Below are 17,886 nucleotides of genomic sequence, written 5' to 3'. Positions count from 1 at the left end.
TGGGGCTGGAGGAGATTACAGAGCTGGGATGGGGTGAGGCCACGAAGGGATTTGTTGCCTGACTGGAAGCCAACACAAGCCATGCCATTCTGATAAACGATCCCGTTCCATCTGCCCTCTGTTGTTTCAATGCTGGTGAACTGACTGTGTATTCAGCATCCTCCTGGGTTTGATCAATCCTATATAATTGATCCTTATTATAATGGTTTTAATTAATGCTTTTCTATTATGATCACAGCAGCTAGGGATTCAACCTCTGCTCTCAAAGACTGTTTTTATCCAATGTACAAGTCAGCAATATTATTGATTAGAAGGGAAGAGATGCAGACGCAGTCCACTGCTGAAGTACTACATTTGATAGCAATTACTCTTTATGTTGGCATCCTGCAGACATATAAAAACCAATTGTCTCTGATGTAAAGTAAAATGAGCAATGACAATCTATTGAAAAGCAGCCCTACCAAGTTGCATTTTGGCAGTCAAAATCATGGAACTTATTCTGATTTAAGGGCAACATTTTCCAAGATTAAAAGGAGCTACTCACAAATTCTTTTCCAGCACCATACGGGGCAGAACAGGGTAGGTGGGAAGAATATTCACCCTACAGTTGAACAGGGCATTGGTGGCACAACACGGGGAGCACATTGTACAGTTTTGCCTTCTTTATTTAAGGAGGGACATCCTGACATTGGAGGCAGTTCAGAGAACAGGTTCACTGGACCGATTCCTGGGGATGAGGGGCTATTTTATGAAGAAAGATTGAACAGATTGGGCCTGGTGGAGTTTAGAAGAGGGGTGATCTTGTTGAAGCGCAAGATTCAGAGGGAGTTTAAACAGGGTAGATGTTGAGGGAGTATTTCCTGGTAACTAGGGGACACAGCTAAAAAATAAGTGTTTCCCATTTGAGGAGATGAGGAGGAATTTCTTCTCTCAGAGGGCTGTTCTTAGTTGGGATTCTCTTTCAGAGAGCAGTGGCGGCTGGGTCATTTAATATGTTCAAGGCCGAGTTAGACAGACTTTTGATCTACAAAAGTCAGGGGTCTTGGGGCAGCTGGAAAGTGGAGTTAAAACCACAATCAGATCAGCCGCAATCTTACTGAATGGCAGAGTACATGCTCTATTCCTGCTCATTATGTTCTTAATCCAAGCCTACAAAGAACATTTGTAGAGTCAACTAACATAAACACTAACAGTTAACATTTTGGGTCTCTGTTTTCATCTGTTTTTTCTCTCTCTCCAGCTGTTGCCAGTCTGACTGAATATTTTGGCCTGAAGGCTCTCTGCATCTCCCTTGAACAGAGGCCCAACCAATCCCCATTCATCACCAACTGGCTGAACTCTTCTCTCGTTTAATAATTTTTCCTTTAACTTGTCCCAATTCCTCCAATAAAAGTGTGGCTATGGGTACCTGCATGGGTCTAACCGTGCCCACTTTTGGTGGGATGTGGAACATTCCTCGTTCCAGTCAGACTCGGGACCTTTCCCCAGCTTTTTCCAGTGTCAGGAGATTGTGATAACATGCAAAATCAAGGAATCCAGTCACTGGGAATAGGTTCTACTGGTTGTATTTTTCTTTTCACTACTGAAAAATGAAAACGGTGCAGTGGCAGAGACAGTTTGGCTGGGTTGATGGAACTAGTGATTTTGAGATGTTTTCATCAAAATTACTGTGCTGAAGGAGGCTATTCGGCCCATCGAGTCTGCACCGGCCCTTGGAAAGAGCGCCTTACCCAAGCCCACACCTCCACCCTATCCCTGAAACCCAGCAACCCCACCCAACCTTTTTGGACACTAAGGGCAATTTAGCATGGCCAATCCACATAACCTGCACATCTTTGGACTGTGGGAGGAAACCAGAGCACCCGGAGGAAACCCACGCAGACAAGGAGAGAACATGCAGACTCTGCACAGACGTGACCCAAGCCGGGAATTGAACCTGGGACCCTGGAGCTGTGAAGCAACAGATGCTAACCATTGTGCTACCGTGCTGCCCTAAATTCAAATTTTACCATCTGCTGTAGTGGAATTTGAACCCGGGTCCCCAGAAAAGTACCCTGGATTACTGGTCCAGTGACAACATGAATTGGTAACTTTCTCTATCAAGTTTGCTTCCACATTTCCCCTTCTCTCACCTTCACATGGCCCAGGTCTGCCTCTGCTTCCCTTCCTCAACTTCAGTTTCAATTTCTGGGGATAGACTGTCTATTAATATTCATTGTATCCAACTGATAATGCTCATTTTTCCTCACCCAGGATTGCTCCCACCAGCGGTTGACAGGATTCTTACACTGCGTCCAACCCATTTACCACACTTGATCTCACGCGTTACCTCCCTCCCACAACCGCAACAGAGTTCCCCCTTTCCACCCACTTTCCACCCCACCAGCCTCCACATTGAAAAGATCATCCACCGTCATTTCTGCCACCTCCAGCATGAAACCACCAAACACCTCCCGCCAGCATTCCAAAGCGACAACTGCCATCGTGACACCCTGGCCCATTCCTCAATCACCCCACCACCTCGTCCCCTTCCCACAGTACCTTCCTATGTAATCACGGGAGGTGTAACACTTGCCCCTTTAACTCATCACCATCCAAGGCCCCAAACACACCTTCCAGGTGAAGCGGCATTTTACTTTTACTTTTCAATTTAGTCTACTGCAATCTCTGCCCACGGTGCAGTCTCCTCCAAGTTGGGGAGACCAAACGCAGATTCAGACTGCTTTGCAGAACACCTCCACTCAGCCCACAAGCATTATACCCCAGCTTCCAGTTTCTTGCCATTTTAATTCACCAGCTGGAATATGGTGTTCAACTGCTGGTACCACACTTTAGGAAGGAAGTGAAAGCTTTGGAAGGATACAGAAGAGATTTACTAGAATTGTTCCGGGGATGAAGGATCACGTTTATGTGGATAGATTGGAGAAGCTGGGGTTGTTCTACTTCGAGCAGAAACGGTCTAGAGGAGATTTGATGAAGGCGTTTAAAATCATTAAGGACTTCAACAGAATAAATAAAGAGAAACTGTTCCCAATGGTTGAAGAGCCACAGGAGGAAAAACATTTTTATTCACTGCTCGATAGGATGGGTATTCACTGGGAAATTGTACTCACTGCAGAAATATGGGGAAAGAGTGGGGGAGTGTAACTAACTGGATTGTGTGAGGCAAAAATTATCAATCTCTCTCAATTGATGACGGTATTCTATCCTGTCAAGTATGTGAAACACTAGTTGCTAAGTTGGTAGTTGACCTTAAAAACCCTTGTAGCTATCTGGGATGGCCACATCCCGATTACAAAATGGACACTTGCAAAGAATGCAGGGAAAATTGGACAATACTGAGAAACAAGCAGGTGCAAGGTCTGTCTGTTGATTAGAGCCTTGGCTCTCAGACAGGACAGAAACTGCTAAGCCATCTACATACTAATGAGCCATCGCCAGGGACATAAGGGAAACATTTAGATTAACAATGTTATGGGAGACACCCCGGCGCCAGAGGAGACTCAAACAAAGAAAACCAACGGCCACCTAGGACACGCCCAGCAACCAGGGAACCCACCCCTCTATTGGAGGAAGATCAATACGAATGATTGGGAAAGGCCCAATTAATTGAGGCCAAGTTCAAGGCCCGCCCAAAAGGTATTCCCCAAGGGAGAATCTTTCTTCTTTGGCCTTGGCTCTCAGCGAAGAGGGAGACCAGCCGAGCAGCTACACCAGACCAAGTAAGTTCCTAGTCAACGCACGCTAAGAGATCGACGCTCCTAGTTGCTATCCTGTAAACAGCTCAACCCAGCAGCCTCAGAACCGAGCAACGGCCATTGGTCCTCTGACTGAGTGGGCACCCGAAGCTAAGTATAGGCTTTAGTGATAGGGATAGTTTAGCATGTAGAGTTTAGTCATGAGTAGATTTGACTGTGGAAATAAATGAGCGTTGCTTTTGAACTTACTAACTGGTGTATCGAGTCTGTGATCAGTATTCGGTTCTGAACCTTGTGGCGGTATCGAAAGATACCTGGTGACTCTTGAGCAAACGTAATTAAACAGAGCCAAATTAAGAGACAACACCAAAGAGAGCAACACCCCCAGTAGACAAAACTAGGGGCGAGACTTAACGGCACCTTTTTTTCTAAACATCAAAGCAAATCATTAGAAAATATTGAGCATTTATCTTGCTAATCCCAAAAACGATCATCTGTAATTTCCAACTCCAGGATTTCTATTTCTACCCTCAGCGTTGATTAGGCTCCCTCTTCCCACACTTTCCAATTCCGTAACCTTCATTCCCTGCAGTTCTATTTACCGCAACTGCGAAAGCCTCTTTCACACTATGCCTGTACGCTGCGGTGCTTTTATCGCAATCGGGAAGTTATGAAGAGCACAATTATGGAGGCAGCAGTGTAGTTATATTGTCGTTGGATTAGTGATCCAGAGACCTAGAGTCAAGCTCTGGGGACCTGGGTTCGAATCCCACCACGGCAGATGGTGAAATCTGAATTCATCAAAAATCTAGAATTAAAAGTCTAAAGGTGACCATGAAACCATTGCAATGTCCTTTAGGGAAGGAAATCTGTCGTCCTTACTACATGTGACTCCAGATCCACAAAGCAATGTGGTTGACTCTAAATCGCTTCAGGGAGGGGCAATAAATGCTGACCCAGCCAGTGACGTCCACATCCCATGAACAAATCTTTTAAAAACGCGGCAATTTTTCAGCTGCTGGTCATTCACCGAGTGAAACATCTGCATCTGTAATTCCGTGACTTAATTGCTGCGACTGCATCAAAACTTTACAGAAGTCAGACTGAATACTACACAAACATCCATTAAAAAGGGCAGCACAGTGGTTAGCACTGCTGCCTCACAGCACTAGGGATCCTGGTTCAATGCCGGTCTTGGGTCACTGTCGGTGTAGAGTTTGCGCTTTCTCCCCGTGTCTGGGTGGGTTTCCTCCGGATGCTCTGGTTTCCTCCCACAATCTAAAGATGTGCAGGTTAGGCCATGATAAATTGCCCCTAAGTGTCCAACGGTGTGCAGGTTAGATGGGGGTTGGACCACCTTAAACAAAAAAAAAGTGATGAACACACAGACGGATTTCCAGAGAATAGTGGGGGAGATGGGGTCAGGGGTGAAAGCTGGAGAAATGGAGGATGCTACTGAATGGAGATGGACTAAACCTTTCATTCAAAATACATAAGAGAATGACCTTCCTCTAAAACAAGCCAAAGAATTAAAACAATAAACATATAACTTTCCACATGACATAGTCCAGAAAGTCCAGAATGTGTGCTGATGATGGGGAAAAGATAGATTGGCTTTGATGTCCCATTCCTCCCCGTTGATGAATATCCTGCGATCTCTGCCTTATAGTAAAACTGTCATCACTGAAAGCAGTAGCTTCGCCTTTGCCCATACCCAAAAGAATACTGAACTAAAACATTGGTATAACCTCTTAGCAATCACACATCCAATACACTGGAGCTAGCAGACAAATCAGGAGCAGAATTACACCTCTGCTGTCGTGATATTAAACATACTGCAAGAGTAGTGACAAGCGTGATTGATGGAACGATTTAGCTAAGGTAACGCAAACACAGCTTTGTAACTCTAGCAGGGGCAATTGGAGAGGTTGCTTGAAATAAAAGCAAAATTGAAGGATGCACAGACCAGAATAAAGATTAATTTTTTAAAAACACTGACAACTGGAACTAACATTCAGCAATAACAAGTCTGTCAACATCTATAAATGGCAGAATTAATACAGGCTATTATGAAGTGAATGTTAACCTGACTTTTTATTTATTTTAGATGTTGTTGGTCACTGTGCAGTGCGAACATTTTGGGTCATTATGGAAGGGGGAGGGGTTAACAAAGTGTATACATACCCAGGCCAAGTCTGGTTAGGCTCAAAGAGGATGAGCAATGTGGGCTCATAGTAGCCGTACAGGAACTGCATGTCAATCACATTCAGCAACTTTTCATCCAGCTCTCGAACGTCAATGATGTAACTGGGGAGGAAACTGGATTTCTGCCTGTGGGGAAAATCAATGATCAAATCAATAGCCGAATCTAAAATCATCTAGGGGCTTTTCACGGTAACTTCGTTTGAAGCCTACTTGTGACAATAAGCAATTTTCATTTCATTTCACCACTGCTATAATAAAAAATAAATTTCTCTTTTATACTAAAACACAGCAAAGCACATTGTCACCAGCAGTCCTCATGATTTCAGTAAAACAACAGTGGATCTCCTGTAACATTCCTCACAGTAAATCTGCTGCTTTAAAGGATTGGCAACTAAACATTCCAGGATTTAGATGCTTCATGCAGGATAGAGGGGAATGCAAAAGGGGTGAGGGGAATGCAAAATTGGTCAAGGAGAATATCACAGCTATGCTGAGGGAGGACACCTTGGAGGGTTCAGGCAGCGAGGCAATCTGGGTAGAGCTCAGAAATAGGAAAGGTGCTGTCACAATGTTGGGGTTTACTACAGACCTAACAGCCAGCAGGAGATAGAGGAGCAGATATGCAGACAGATCTTGGGATGCATAAAGATGGTAAAGTCTACAAAAGAATATAGCGAGGAACAAAACAGATTTTCGGTAATTGAATTTTGCAAGTGTTTATAAATTATTGACTCCTGGGAGAAGAAACCAGCTTGAAACGACTGCCTTTTTAAAATTTAACACATTAAAGGATGCGGAAATTTGGTAGGTAATGGGCGAGAGGTGTTTTTAAGCCATTGGCCCTTGAACCATAAAAAGCACCAAAAGTTATACACCAACCCATTTCTTCGCCGGGCCTTCAAACCTCCGGATATCCATGTACATAGATCTCTGAAAGTTGCCACTCAGGCTGAGAGGGTTGTTAAGAAGGCGTACGGTGTGTTAGGTTTTATTGGTAGAGGGATTGAGTTTCGGAGCCATGAGGTCATGTTGCAGCTGTACAAAACTCTGGTGCGGCCGCATTTGGAGTATTGCGTGCAATTCTGGTCGCCACATTATAGGATGTGGAAGCATTGGAAAGGGTGCAGAGGAGATTTACCAGAATGTTGCCTGGAATGGAGGGAAGATCTTATGAGGAAAGGCTGAGGGACCTGAGGCTGTTTTCGTTAAGAGAGAAGAAGGTTAAGAGGTGACTTAATTGAGGCATACAAGATGATCAGAGGATTGGATAGGGTGGACAGTGAGAGCCTTTTTCCTCGGATGGTGATGTTTAGCACGAGGGGACATAGCTTTAAATTGAGGGGAGATAGATATAAGACAGATGTCAGAGGTAGGTTCTTTACTCAGAGAGTAGTAAGGACGTGGAATGCCCTGCCTGCAACAGTAGTGGACTCGCCAACACTAAGGGCATTCAAATGGTCATTGGATAGATATATGGACGATAAGGGAATAGTGTGACTATTCAGGCTTTAGAATGGTTTCACAGGTTGGCGCAACATCGAGGGCCGAAGGGCCTGTACTGCGCTGTAATGTTCTATGTTCTATCTATCCCCTACCCTTAATGTATCCTTCTTTGTAATTTCTAAACCCCAGCTCGATATTGCTGATTCACTACTCCATGCTCTCCCTTAACCATGGGCAATCTTCCGCACTATGGGCCTTGTTCCTTCGAGTTTGTCATTAAAAACAAGCACTCACTGCAGTTCACTGAAAAAGTTAGGTTTAGCATGCTAGAAGCAACAAATCCGAACGGGAATCCCAGCTGTCACTTGACAAGTCTAATTTGTTTTTCTTTACTGCCTTCCTCAAGGCGTTGGCCGTTTGCTGTGGTGCATATTAACAGCTATTAGTCATCCTTCAGCCAAACTGGCCATTGTTCATGTCCAAAACCACGGAGGCAAATACCATGAACGGAAGCATTGTTATGTTACTAGACAAGTAATCAGGATTCCCTAACCTATTGTTCTCAAGACACTAGTTCCAATCCAACCAGGGCAGCTGGACACCAGAATATCATAAAAACCATCTGATTTACTAATGTCCTTATCGGTCTGACCTTTATCTAACTCCAGACCTATAGCAGTACAGCTGACTATTAACTAGGAAACTACTCAGTTGTGGAGAAGGTGGCACTCCACAAGTACCATATAATTGCTGGCTTTGGCATGGGGCGGCATGGTGGCACAGTGGTCATCGATTGCATATCCAGAGAATTAATAAATACCAAAAAGAAACCACTCGTGTAGAACTAGTGTCAATGTCCTCAGAAGAGTTAGGGGCAAGAACAAACGGAGAAGGAAAAAGCGGGCGTAAAGACTTTTACACATGCAGATAGCATTTTTTTCTTTAAAAAAAAAAAAAATTGTAGCTCACCCCTCCCCCATAACTCCATCTTGTTCATCACTTAAAGTGTCCCTTCGGAAAGGCAAGACCACCAACTGCGTTCCATAGATCAGCATCACTGCACAGCGTCCATCTGGGTCCACACGCACCAGAGGTATGTGAATATTTTGCACAAAGCCATCCTGTGAAACAAGGCAGAAAATAAGGAAATTATTTTACAAATCCAACAGGGAATTCAGAAGAAGCTTCTTTACCCAGTGTCTTAGAATGTGATCATTTCGGCCACATGCAGCAGTTAAGGTGAATGCCATTCATAAAGGATATACTGAAAGAGTTCCAGGAAGATGGGGGGTGGGGGAAGCTCGATTGAAGTGCTAACATTAGCATAGACCATTTGGACAGACGGCCTGTTTCTATGCAATAAATTTATCAATCCTAATTCTGACATTTTCAACTGACCTTTAGCCTCAAAACTGGAGAGTGTTCCAAATTTGTGCATGTGTGAAGTGCTTCCTGATCACCTCTGAACTGCCTGATTCAGTAAGTTCATGTTCTTTTTGATCGCTCCAAGGAACCGTTTCTTTATCTATCCTAACAAATCTTTTAATCATCTAAGTGCCTCAGTTAAGAGTTTTTATGCTGATCCTTTTCTTATTGACATTCAGAACTGTTGAAATCAAGACTGACTGGATGATTCTCGTGTGTTCCAGATGGCAAGAGTTCATCCCTCTTCCTGTAATCTACAGGCTTCCTGCTTACCCAACAACTATCCATTGATTTTCTTTCAAGCGTACCTCTCAGCATCTTTACTGGCACTTCAATATTTAGATGTTGGCGTCGCTGGCTGGGCCAGCAATGATCGCCCATCCCTAATTGCCCTTGAACTGATCGATTTGCTGGTCCATTTCAGAGGAAATTTAAGAGTCAACCACACTGCTGTGGGTCTGGAGTCACATGTACACCGCACCAGACAAGGATGGCAGATTTCCTTCTCTAAAGGACATTAGGGAACCAGATGGGTTTTTACGACAATCGGCAATGGTTTCATGGTCATGATCAGACTTTTGATTCCAGATTTGTATTGAATTCAAATTTCGTCATCTGCCATGTTGGGATACAAACCCGGATCCCCGGAGCATATTCCTGGGTCGCTGGATTATTAGTCAAGTGACAAAACCACTAGGTCATCGCCTCCTCTTTCCAAATTTAAAGAAGCAGAGAGAAATAAAAAGAAATAAAATGAAATGAAAATGAAAATCGCTTATTGTCACAAGTAGGCTTCAAATGAAGTTACCGTGAAAAGCCCCTAGTCGCCACATTCCAGAGCCTGTTCGGGGAGGCTGGTACGGGAATTGACCCGTGCTGTTGGCCTGCCTTCAAAGCCAGCGATTTAATGAAAGAATATACAAGTGATTAAAGATCTCATTCTGTCGTGTCTCACACATTTGGATACACACATCACTGAGATCCTACCTTAAGCTCCGGCTCCTCAAAATAATGCAATGAGAGCGTTTTCAGATCATGGGTTCCAGGGTCATACTCAACTACAGACAGCTTAAAGAAAAAGGGAAAAACAGCAGACATGAGAAAAATAAACATAGATCCTCCAGCACTAAATACAACAGATACTTGTCTACTACTTGTAGAAGATAAAATAATATGCAGATCATATAGAGCTGTGAAGGGAAGGATATATTCAGTGCCAATGTGTATTTCTGGGAGGTGTTCCACCTGATTTGTAGCTCTGGACCCAACAATGGGCTGGAACTTAACTTCCAAACGGCTCTATTGAAGCATTCTGTGGAACTTGATATAAAGCCTAACTTCAAACCTTGATTATGGAATATAACTCAGGCTGTCAATACTAAGTGATTTTCGATTTTAAAAGTATCTGCTTGTAAGGGAACAGTGCCAACAACTACATAAGGAGTTCAGAGATTTACCAGGCTAAATGCAGGAATGGGTGGGTTGCATTGTGAGGAAGGGTTGGAGAGGTTAGGTTTGCATCCACTAGAAGAGGAAGAGGCGACTTGATTGAAAGCTTTAAGATCCCAGGGGTATTGACACGGTAGATGTGGAGAGAATGCTTCCTCTTGACAGAGGATCAAGAACTTAGGGTCACTGTTTAAAAATAAGGGGTTGCTCATTTAAGACAGAAGTTCTCTGGACCTCTCTTCCTCAAAATGTGGTGGAAGCGGAATCTTTGAATATTTTTAAGGCAGAGCTGCTTAGATTCCTAATTAGTGAACGGTGAAAGATTATGGGGGATGGGCAGGAATGCAGGGTTGAGGTGACAATCAGATCAGCCACAATCTTGTGTGTGGAGCAGGATCGAGGGGCCGAGTGACCTCCTCCTTATCCTAATTCATATGCTCGCATGCTTCTCAAAACTCCAGGCTCATAACTTTCAGAAAGATCTGACCAGCAAATAAGAAATACACGCACAAATAGGACTGAACTGCCTGCGCTTCGATTGTCAGGATTTGTGATGGCAGAAACAAGACACAGTCAGTCAGCCTCTGGAGTCAATTCTACAATTCAATTAGATCATGGTTGATTTCTGAATCATCGCCATTCACCCGCCTTTCATCAATATCTCTGGATAACCCAAATAGAAAAATCCAACAATCTCAGTCTTGAACATTTCAATTGGTCCGTGGCCTTTTAGATTTCCAACACCATGTGTGGAAATAAATGCTTTCTAACTTCTCCCGAACAGCTGCCTCTAATTTTGAGATCATGCCCGCTTATTTTGGAATTCTGTACCAGAGAAAATAAAACCCACATGAATTATTTTTACATTGTAAACACCAGAGTTGGATCACCCATCAACCTGCTAAATTCTGAGAAGTCACACGTGTCATGTGTCAGCTTACTTTGGCATCTTTGAAACTGAGGAGGAGTGCATCCCGCTTGGAACCTGCGAGCTGTACACTGGCTATGGACATGACGTTTCCAAAGAGCGAAAAAGATGCCATCTGCTCCAGCTTCTCTTTCCGGCCTTTAACATCAACACAGAAAAAAAGGAAACAGACTATCAGAAATAAAGAATTACATATCTGATCCCTTCTGTAATTCATTCATACCAATCTAAGGCAGCAAACTATTCATCTTGAACTGCATAGCTTGACCATTTGCAGGCAACATACTCCACTCAGTCTTCAGGTGTCTCAGTCAAACTTGTAACATTTTAACATTGTCTTAGTTTGAATTTCTAGCTGTCATTCACAATACAAATCACAAGAATATCAGCTTTTTCAAATTGCAGGTCAACAAAGAACAAAGAAAAGTACACAGGAACAGGCCATTCGGCCCTCCACGCCTGCAGCGACCCATGCTGCCTGTCTATCTTAAAACATTTTACACTTCTGGGGTCCGTATCCTCTATTCCCATCCTATTCATGTATCTGTCAAGATGCCCCTTAAACATTGCTATCGTACCTGCTTCCACCACCTCCTCCGGTAGCGAGTTCCAGGCACCCACTACCCTCCATGTAAAAAAACTTCACTCGCGCATCTCTAAACTTTGCTCCTCGCACCTCAAACCTATGTCCCCTAGTAATTGACTCTTCCACCCTGGGAAAAAGCCTCTGACTATCTACTTTGTCCATGCCCCTCCTAATTTTATAGACTTTTATCAGATCGCCCCTCAACCTCGGTCGTTCCAGTGAGAACAAACTGAGTTTATCCAACCTCTCCTCACAGCTAATGCCCTCCGTACCAGGCAACATCCTGGTTTACCTCTTCTGTACCCTCTCCGAAGCCTCCACATCCTTCTGGTAGTGTGGAAACCAGAATTGAACACTTTATTCCAACTGTAGCTCAACTAAGGTTCTACACAGCTGCAGCATGACTTGCCAATTTTTATACTCAATGCCCCATCCGATGAAGGCAAGCATGCCGTATGCCTTCTTGAATGATGTTTCAGAAGACAGCAGCACAAAGCAGTAAAAAGCATGTTTCGAATCTCTTCCTGTTTAATAATAATAATATTTATTGTCACAAGTAGGCTTACATTAACACTGCAATGAAGTTACTGTGAAAAGCCCCTAGTCGCCACATTCCGGCACCTGTTCGGGTACACGGGAGGAGAATTTAGAATGTCCAAATTACCCAACAGCATGTCCTTCGGGACTTGTGGGAGGGAACTGGAGCACCCGGAGGAAACCCACGCAGACACGGGGAGAACGTGCAGTCTCCGCACAGACAGTGACCCAAGCTGGGAATCGAACTGGGATCCTGGCGCTGTGAAACAATAGTGCTAGCTACTGTGCTACCGTGCCGCCCATACCACTGACTTATGGCCCTGAAGACTACATCAGTCCAGTGACTAGAATTCTTGCGAGAGTTTAGCACCTTCCACCTTTTAACCTTGTACGAGAGACATTCCTCATGAGTCTAAATGAGCGACGGCACCAAGGGGAAGCATAGCCGAGTCTCTCAGTCACCTCTCACTATGCAGTTGTCCTTTCCACCAAGAGTATCAGAGAACAGTGAAAATCCCAGCTCATTTTTCTTCTTCCGCCATAGTTCAAAATTTTGTAGCCACTAAATTCAGCCAACAGAGGCCAGAACTCATTGCCGATTGCTTTCTATTTTTTCTAACGAATCAAAGATTCATGCCTGCATAAAAGGGAGGCAGTGACGTAATGGTATAGTCGCTGGACTAGTAACCCAGAAACACAGAGACGTGGGCTGGGGACCCGGGTTCGAATCCTGCCATTGCTGAGAGTGAAATTTGAATTCAAAAAACAATCTGGAATTAAAAGTCTAAAGGCGACCATGAAACCATTGCCGAATGATGTAAAAACCCATCTGGGTCACTAATGTCCTTTAGGGAAGGAAATCTGTCGTCCTTACCTGGTCTAGTCTACATGTGACTCCAGACCCGCAGCAATGGGGCTGACTCTTAAATGACCTCAGGGATGGGCAATAGATGCTGACCCAGCCAGCGACGTCCACATCCCGTGAATGAATAATACATATATTTCCCTTTTTATTTTAAAACTTGAATGTTTCAGGAAGGCAGAGAAAATACAAAAAGTAATGGGATAAATGACCAGATCATCTATTTTGTTACTCAGAGTTGACTTGCAAACAATCAGCACCTTTACCTCCTGCAGTGTAAATTGTTGTGATTGTTTGAAATTTGGCATTCTTGTTTGGCCAAATTAGTGGAAGTCAAAACGCTTTTTCTTTTAGAAATATTCAAGTCTGTATTACCAAGCAAATGTATTTTCTTAGTGTTCGGTGAGGACACCAAGGGTGTGGGTTGGCCCAGGACACCAGTAAGGATTAAGGATTCCCATGCTCTTTCTATCCATGTTAGCTATGGCATCTTTACAGCTATCTGAAAAATGAAAATCGCTTATTGTCACAAGTAGGCTTCAAATGAAGTTACTGTGAAAAGCCCCTAGTCGCCACATTCCGGCGCCTGTTCGGGGAGGCTGGTACGGGAATCGAACCGTGCTGCTGGCCTGCCTTGGTCTGCTTTCAAAGCCAGCGATTTAGCCCTGTGCTAAACCAGCCACTGATTTACTCATTAAACTCCGTTTAATGTTCCATTTGACTGTGCAGTAGTGCCTCAATACTGTGCTGGTGCATCAGCCTAGATAGAACATAGAACAAAGAACATACATACAGTGCAGAAGGAGGCCATTCGGCCCATCGAGTCTGCACCGACCCACTTAAGCCCTCACTTCCAACCTATCCCCCTAACCCAATAACCCCTCCTAATCTTTTTGGACACTAAGGGTGATTTAGCATGGCCAATTCACCTAACCTGCACGGCTTTGGACTGTGGGAGGAAACCGGAGCACCCGGAGGAAACCCACGCAGACACAGGGAGAACGTGTAGACTCCGCACAGACAGTGATCCAGCAGGGAATCGAACCTGGGACCCTGGCGCTGTGAAGCCACAGTGGTAACCACTATGCTACCATGCTGCCTGCTCAAGATCTTCAGCTCAAATCTCTGGGGTGAGATTTGAACTCTCAACCTTTTAACGGAGACAGGAATTCTACCCACGGAGACACGGCCAACACAAATCTGACAGTTGTTTTCTGCAACCACCCGCTCTTTCGAAAGTACTGAATAACTAGAATAGAGTCTGTTAAAATATCTGTACAGAAAAAGTGCAGTTACCTGAAGGCTTGTCTCCTTTCACTGTGCTCTGTGAATTTAAAAGAAAGAAACAGTTAGTATTAATCCCTAAACCTGAAGCAAAACACCATAAAAGCTGGAAATCTGAAACAAAAATCAAAAAATGCTCAAGGATCTGGCATACGAGGCATCATCGATGTAGCGAGAAACCGCTAATGTTTCAGAACAACGACTTATCAAAGCTTCCCATCGGTTTAGAGGGGGACCACTTACGACTGACCACAACATCCAGAAGTTAGGCAGGAGAAATAGTCGTGGCTCCCAATCATAAGACCATAAGACATAGGTGCATTTAGCCCATCGACTCTGCTCTGCCATTCAATGAGATCATGACTGATCTGATATAATCCTCAACTCCATTTTCCAGCCTTATCCCCATATTCCCTAACTGATTAAAAATCTATCAGAGCCTTGAACACACTCAATGACCCAGCCTCTACAGTCCAGTTGAAGACGTGTGCTCCAGAACTAGCCATGCCACTAGCAAAGCTGTTCCAGAGTAGTCACAACATTGACATCTACCCGACAACGTGGAAAATTGCTGTCCTGTTCAGAAAAACCAGGACAAATCCAATCTGGGCAATTAGCAATCCACCAATCTATTCTCATTTATTAAAGTGTCACTGACAGTGCTACCAGGCATCATTTACACAGCAATAACCTGTGCACCAAATCTCATTTTGGAATCTGCCTGGACCTCGCCGCTCTTAAACCCATTTAACCTGGACTCAAACATGGAAAAAGGAACTGAATTCCAGCTGAAATGAGACTGACTGTCCTTGACATCAAGGCAGTATTTGACCAATTGGACATGAAGGAGCTTCAGCAAATATGGAGTCAATTGGAATAAGGAGGAAAACTCTCCACCATTTGTACCTGGCACAAAGGAAGATGGTTGCGGTTTTGAGGTAATCTCAGTCTCAGAACATCACCTCAGGTATTCCTCAGAGTAAGTTCCAGATGCAAAAATCTTCAATTGCTTCATCAACTACTTCTCCTCCATCATAAGGTCAGAAGTAGGGATGTATGGTCTCTGTGATTGCAGTGCTCAGTACCATTGACAATTCCTACCACATGCAGCAAGACCTGGACAACATTAGTTTCCGGGTGCTAAATGACACGGAAAATACACGTCATACAAATACCAAACAATGGCAATCTCCAATGAGAGCGAATAACCGCCTCCTGTTCAAAGGTAATACTATCAATGATTTAGATTACATTTAGATTTCTCACATGTACCGACGTACAGTGAAATGTATTGTTCTGCATACAATCCAGACAGACTGTTCCATGCATGAAAAAACATAGGTTAAATACACAATGTAAATACATAGACCTCGTTGTGCTACAACAGTAGAGAAGATGCATAGAGAGATCAGTTCAGTCCATAAGACAGTCATTCAGGAGCCTGGTAACAGCGGGGAAAAAGCTATTTTTGAGTCTGTTTGTGCGTGTTCTCAGACTTTTGTATCTCCTGCCCGATGGAAGAAGTTGGAAGAGTGAGTAAGCCGGGTGGGAGGGATCATTGATTATGCTGCCCACTTTCCCCAGGCAGCGGGAGGTGTAGACAGAGTCAATGGATGGGAGGCAGGTTTGTGTGATGGACTGGGCTGTGTTCACGACTGAGTAGTTTCTTACGGTCTTGGGCCGAGCAGTTGCCAGACCAGGCTGTGATGCAGCCTGATGGGATGCTTTCTGAATGCATCTGCAAAGGTTGGTAAAGACTCAATGTGAACATGCCAAATTTCCAGAGGAAGTACAGTCCCTGTTGTGCTTTCTTGGTCATAGCGTCGATGTGGATGGACCAGGACAGATTGCTGACGTGCACACCTAGGAATCTGAAGCTCTCAACCATCTTCACCTTGGCCCCGTTGATGCTGACAGGGGTGTGTACAGTACTTTGCTTCCTGAAGTCAATGACCAACTCTTTAGTTTTGCTGATATTGAGGGATAGATTGTTGTCGCTGCACCACTCCACTAGGTTCTCTATCTCCCTCCTGTATTCTGACTTGTCATTGTTTTGAGATCCGATCCACTATGGTCGTGTCGTCAGCAAACTTGCAGTTGGAGCCAAATTTTGCCACACAGACATGTGTGTATAGGGAGTATAGTAGGTGGCTAAGTACGCAGTTTTGCAGGGCCCAGGTATTGAGGACTATCGTGGAGGTGTTGTTTATTCTTACCGATTGTGGTCATGGGGTCAGGAAGTCGAGGATCCAGTTGCAGAGGGAGGAGCCAAGTCCTAGGTTTTAGAGCTTTGATATGACCTTGACTGCGATTACGGTGTTGAAGGCAGAGCTGTTGTCAATGAATAGGAGTCTGACGTAGGCGTCCTTGTTATCGAGATGCTCCAGGTATGAGTGTAGGCCAGAGAAACGGTATCTGATATGGACCGGTTGTGTCGGTATGCGAATTGCAGTGGATCAAGGCATTCTGGGAGTATGGACTTAATGGGTTTCATGACCAACCTCTCGAAGCATTTCATAGTGATTGTCATACCCACCGCACGGTAGTCGTCGAGGCATATTGCCTGGTTCTTCTTCGACACCTGTATGATGGTGGTCTTCTTGAAGCACGTCGGAATGGAGTAGGGAGTGGTTGAAGATGTCCGCAAACCCATCCACTAGTTGGTCCACGCAGGATCTGAGTGCATGGCCAGCAACCTCATCAGGACCCGTCGCTTTTCAAGGGTTCACTTTCAAGAAGGCCGATCGGACTTCGGAAGCTGTGACGGTGGGTATGTGTGTGTCCGGGGCTGCTGAGGTAGTTGACATCCTGGTTTCCTGCTCGAACCAAGCATAGAATGCATTGAGCTCATCGGGGAGGGGTGCGCTGCTGCTGGAGATTCTTTTTTTTTTTTAAACAAACAATTTTTAATGAGGTATTTTTGGCATAACAAACAACCGCAGTACAAAAACAAGAGTATAAAGAACAGTAATCAAAAAGCAACCGCCAACATCCGTCCCTCCAAGGCCCGCCTATTTAATCCCCTACTCTATACTACCCTAAACCCGCCCCCCCCCCCCCCCGCTGACGATTAATTCTCCGCAAAGAAGTCAATGAATGGTTGCCGCCTCCAGGCGAACCCTGACACCGACCCTCTCAACACGAACTTGATCTTTTCCAGAAAGCTCGCCATGTCGGTTAACCAGGCCTCTGACTTCGGAGGCCTAGACTCCCTCCAAGCCAGTAATATCCGTCGCCAGGCTACCAAGGAGGAAAAGGCCAGAACATCTGCCTCTCTCTCCTCCTGAACACCCGGGTCCTCCAACACCTCAAAGATCGCTACCCCTGGACTCATTTCCACCCTTGTCTTCAATGCCCTGGACATGACATCCGCAAACCCGTGCCAATATCCCCTAATTTTTGGGCATGCCCAGAACATGTGGACATGGTTCGCTGGTCCACCCGCACACCTGACACACTTGTCTTCCAC

At 44.6% G+C, this 17,886-nt stretch overlaps 1 protein-coding gene across 2 annotated transcripts in view; it reads right to left on the bottom strand.

Annotated features, from left to right (window-relative positions):
• cpsf1 (cleavage and polyadenylation specific factor 1) overlaps positions 1–17,886 on the bottom strand; it is a 142,267-nt gene that overhangs the window by 111,891 nt on the left and 12,490 nt on the right. For both annotated transcript variants that reach the window (XM_072507982.1, XM_072507983.1), the window contains exons 3-7: positions 14,430–14,457; positions 11,162–11,286; positions 9,759–9,839; positions 8,316–8,467; positions 5,883–6,029 (exon numbers count right to left, since the gene is read on the bottom strand). In XM_072507982.1, coding sequence (XP_072364083.1) covers positions 5,883–6,029; positions 8,316–8,467; positions 9,759–9,839; positions 11,162–11,286; positions 14,430–14,457 — 533 coding nt within the window. The remainder of the gene's footprint in view (positions 1–5,882; positions 6,030–8,315; positions 8,468–9,758; positions 9,840–11,161; positions 11,287–14,429; positions 14,458–17,886) is intronic.

This window comes from Scyliorhinus torazame, chromosome 6, assembly GCF_047496885.1.
Source record: "Scyliorhinus torazame isolate Kashiwa2021f chromosome 6, sScyTor2.1, whole genome shotgun sequence".
Classification (NCBI taxonomy): domain Eukaryota; kingdom Metazoa; phylum Chordata; class Chondrichthyes; order Carcharhiniformes; family Scyliorhinidae; genus Scyliorhinus; species Scyliorhinus torazame.
This window is presented reverse-complemented; position numbering and strand designations above follow the sequence as displayed.